The following is a 4260-nucleotide window of genomic DNA, read 5'->3' as shown; positions in this document are numbered from 1 at the left end:
ACTATAGCATTTAAACTTATAATTTACATGAAGACCGCAGCTACTACCACATTATAGTAATTTTAAATATAAAATTTTCTCCGTGTACACAGATGAATTATTTTAAACGAAACTATTTAACTTCTTTTGGCAAGTTTTATTTTTACAAATTGAAACCGAAAAATGTATTTAAATAGATAATAAAAATAAATATTACATTTTAGATGTTGCACGTGCGTGTGATGAACAAATTCTGTTCGTGGAAGACAATGTTACAATTGCCAATGAATCGCAATCTACTGCAGGTATAAACATATTTGTATTTTTATAAGTATAAACATTAATGTTTGTAATATTTTTGTAAATATAAAAATTATCTTGTTTTATAATTACAGATAATAGTACGATATCGAATAGTGATCTAGATGATCCGTATGATATACAAAATGATGATCTAGATGATTCACATAATATTAAAAATTATAAAATTCACACATGTTGTAGTAAGTGTTGTCTCTTTATTTTCTTATTTAAGCTAATTATATTTTTTAATAATAAATAAAAACTTAATATTGGTCTCTTTTCATTATTATAGATGCATGCCGTAGAGAGAGAGACAGAGTACAAGATAAAATATTTAGAAAATTGAATCTGCTTATCAACTTCATTGCAAATCCGGAAACAAACCAAATAGTCGTAACAAATGAAGCAAATTTATTACCAGAATTTCCATTAGCAACAAGAAAATCATTTTTAGATATGGAGAAAGATTTACAAACAGAAAAAATCCGGAAACAATTTGTGAGTATTTACTTCTCAAAACTAAGGCTATTATACCCTACTCAACAAAATTAAAGGATCACTTGTTTCACCCTGCAAAAAATAGGCAAATTTCGAGATAGAATAACTTCGTCAAAAATCATCGTATTGAGATTTTTTATAAAGCATTTTAAAACCTGAAATCTCTACTTTTCAGACTTGTACATAAAAAAAACCGTGTTACTGATATTTCATAAAATTACACAATCATAAATGAAGATCCATCAGATCTCAAAATTTTTTACGAAATTTGCAAAGTTCCATGGAGCCAAGTAAAAATTGTACACAAATGCGGTTTACAGCTTTCGAAAGAATGTATCTTTACCTTTAATTTGCTTTTTTAGATAAGACCTCTGTACAATTCTTTTCACCAAAAGTTATTCAATTATCAATGTTGAAGCAAAAGGTCATTTTTACTTCAATGTTGAATAACTTGGTAAAAAAAAATTGTACAGAGGTCGATAAAAATGCAAATTACAGGTAAAGATACATTCTTTCAAAAGCTGTAAACCGCATTTGTGCACAATTTTTACTTGGCCCCGTGGAACTTTGCAAATTTCGTAAAAAATTTTGAGGTCTAATATATCTTCATTTATGTTTGTGTAACTTTATGAAATATCAATAGTGCGGTTTTTTTTAAGTATAGGTCTGAAAAGTAGAGATTTCAAGCTTTAAATGCTTTTTTTTAAATCTCGATATGATGATTTTTGACAAAGTTATTCTATCTCAAAATTTGCCTACTTTTACAAGATGGAACAATTAGTGATCCTTTCATTTTGTTGGGTAGTGTATCATAGTGATATAATATCTACTAAAAAAACTATCATATACGTTCAAATCCACTGCATTCGAAAACGTTATTACATTGCAAAATAATGTCGCTTATATAAATTTATATATATAATATATATAATTTTTAATTACAGAATAGTAAAATTGCGAGAATTGGAGGAAATTCTTTTAGTGGGAAAACAAGAAACATATTAAAATTTGTTTTGGTAGACACATTGTGTCAAAAATTATCATGGACAGGACGAAATGAGTCTCTGGGAATAAAGGATACAGTATTTGCCAATATTATTATAGGTAATTTAATTTAATAATTTTTAATGTTTTTTAAATTTTTTATGTTAAGTGTAAAATCTGTAATTATATATATATATATAAACAATTTTATAATTATTTTAGAATATGTGTCTAATGCAGAGCAATGTAGTTTGCACGAAGTACAAAAAGTGATTCAAGAGTGGTTACGGCATGCTGGAGATCGAGTTAAATATTCCCAAAAAACTTGCAAATAAACACAAACACACACAATTAAATTAATCAAGTTCTGAAAAACTTATAATTATAACTTAATAAACTTATTAAACTTATTAATTTATTTAACTTATATTAACTTATTTAACTCTTATTAAACTTATTTAACACTCATTAAACTTATAATTATACATCTGTAAATATATGTACGCTATATAAAAAATTTAAATAAACAATGGCCGTGTGTCAATATATTTATACACTGCCAGCATTAAAAATCTATAATTATACGTAATTTTAACTACAATAAAATTTATAGTTTACGTTACGTGTAATTATAGATTTTCAATGCTGACTATGTATAGATATATTGGCACACGACTAATTTAACCTAAAATTAAACGTCTAAAAATTATTTCCCAAATAAACGTTACGACGTCTTAGAGACGTCTAAAAAGGTCGCAAATGTCATATAATATGTAAGAATAATGTCTTTAAGACGTCTAAAAGACAGTAAAATGTCCTTAAAAAACGTCTAACAGACGTCATGATTTAAGACGTCTAAATACAGGACGTCTAAAAGACTCCCTAAAGACGTTATAAAATGGGTCATAAGACGTCTTAAAGACGTCTTAAAGACGTCTTTCTGATAATTTTAAGACGTCTTGAAATATGACTTTGGGACTTTCGGACGTCTTTTAGCCGCCTTTAAGACGTCAAAATGTTGTCTGGGAATGCAAGAAGAGGTTATGGAGGAACTGTTAAATCTTCTTGTTCCATATATTGAAAAGAAAGACACAGTAATGAGAAAAGCAATTTCTCCTCGGATGAGACTGAGTGCTACGCTTCGATATTTGGCAACTGGCAATTCATTTCAAGATCTTGCGTACTCTACAAGAATTGTTCCAAATACTCTGTCAAAAATTATATTAGAAACATTACAAGCTATTATTACAGTGTTAGATAAAAATGTGATACCATTTCCATCTAAACCTGAAGAGTAGGAAATTGTAGCTCATAAATTTGAAACTATGTGGCAATTTCCTCGATGCATATGTGCTATAGACGGGAAACATATTTTATTTCGTCCTCCACGTTCTGAAGGATTTAAATATCGCAACTATAAGGGAAAAAACAGCATCATTCTTTTCGCGTTAGTAGACGCAGAATATAAATTTATTTTTGTAGATGTTGGTAAAAATGGTCGCACACATGATTCTGCTGTATTTCGTGAAAGTCTGTTAGGTATAAAACTAAAGGAAAACACTCTTAATTTGCCACAACCAAAGACTACTGAATTTTAATTTTCAAATGCCATATGTAATTGTAGGAGATGATGCTTTTTCTTTGCATACAAATTTAATGAAACCATATCCTGACCGTGGCTTGACAGAAAACAGACGAATATTCAATTACAGATTAAGTAGAGCACGAAGAACTGTTGAAAATGCATTCGGCATTCTGGCGAATAGATTCAGAATTCTTCTAAATCACATACCACTCTGTAAAAAAAATAGAAATCATAACATATGCATGTGTGCTTCTTCATAATTTTCTGTTGAGTAAAAATGTGCAACGTTATATTCCTTCTGAATATAGATAAGAAAATTTAGAAATACCTGAATCAGGATTACGTAGTGTGAATCAACAAGGGGGAAATCGTTCATCTGTTGCAGCTGGTGAAATAAGAGACATGTTTACTGAATATTTTAATAAAACTGGTGCTGTTCCATGGCAGTATTCTGCTGTAGAAAGAGGAAATTAATTATTTTCAAATAACAAATCTGTAATTGTGTCGAAAATTATAAAAATATACATTTTTATACTTACATCGTTAGTACCAATTCCAGATTTCATTAATGATTTTATTTTTGCATTTTCGACGTTAAATTGGCTTCGCAAATTATAAAATTTTGTTGAACACTTTTTCTGTAGTTCCAGAAGTACTGCCCGTATAGGAGCACATAAGCAATCCAGTAAAGCCAGCGGCACACGATGCTTTTTTTCCTGCTGGATTGCTAGCTGGATTTTCGTGCTTGCTGCCGTGTTGGCAACAGTGCTAGCTGTGCTATTGGCTGTGTTGCTAGTTTGGCTTCAGATGATGCGAGTTTTAGTACTGGCTGAGCAACTGGAATTTATTACAAGTACATAAAAATTCCTAACCTGAGCCCTGAGGAGTCATGAACTTTATCGATAAATATT

General features: G+C 29.5%; 1 protein-coding gene across 1 annotated transcript in view; it reads left to right on the top strand.

Moving 5' to 3' along the window:
- The window catches only part of LOC108759626 (uncharacterized), a 5207-nt gene extending 3099 nt beyond the window's left edge, over positions 1-2108 (top strand). The window contains exons 2-6 of the mRNA XM_018505128.1: positions 204-284; positions 375-482; positions 575-780; positions 1725-1884; positions 1987-2108. Of these exons, the coding sequence (XP_018360630.1) occupies positions 204-284; positions 375-482; positions 575-780; positions 1725-1884; positions 1987-2099 (668 nt within the window). The 3' untranslated portion in view covers positions 2100-2108. The remainder of the gene's footprint in view (positions 1-203; positions 285-374; positions 483-574; positions 781-1724; positions 1885-1986) is intronic.
- The last annotated feature ends 2152 nt before the right edge of the window (positions 2109-4260 follow it).

This window comes from Trachymyrmex cornetzi, unplaced genomic scaffold (assembly GCF_001594075.2).
Source record: "Trachymyrmex cornetzi isolate Tcor2-1 unplaced genomic scaffold, Tcor1.1 scaffold1999, whole genome shotgun sequence".
Classification (NCBI taxonomy): Eukaryota; Metazoa; Arthropoda; class Insecta; order Hymenoptera; family Formicidae; genus Trachymyrmex; species Trachymyrmex cornetzi.
Note: the sequence above shows the minus strand (reverse complement) of the source record. Positions and strands in the feature narration are given on the sequence as shown.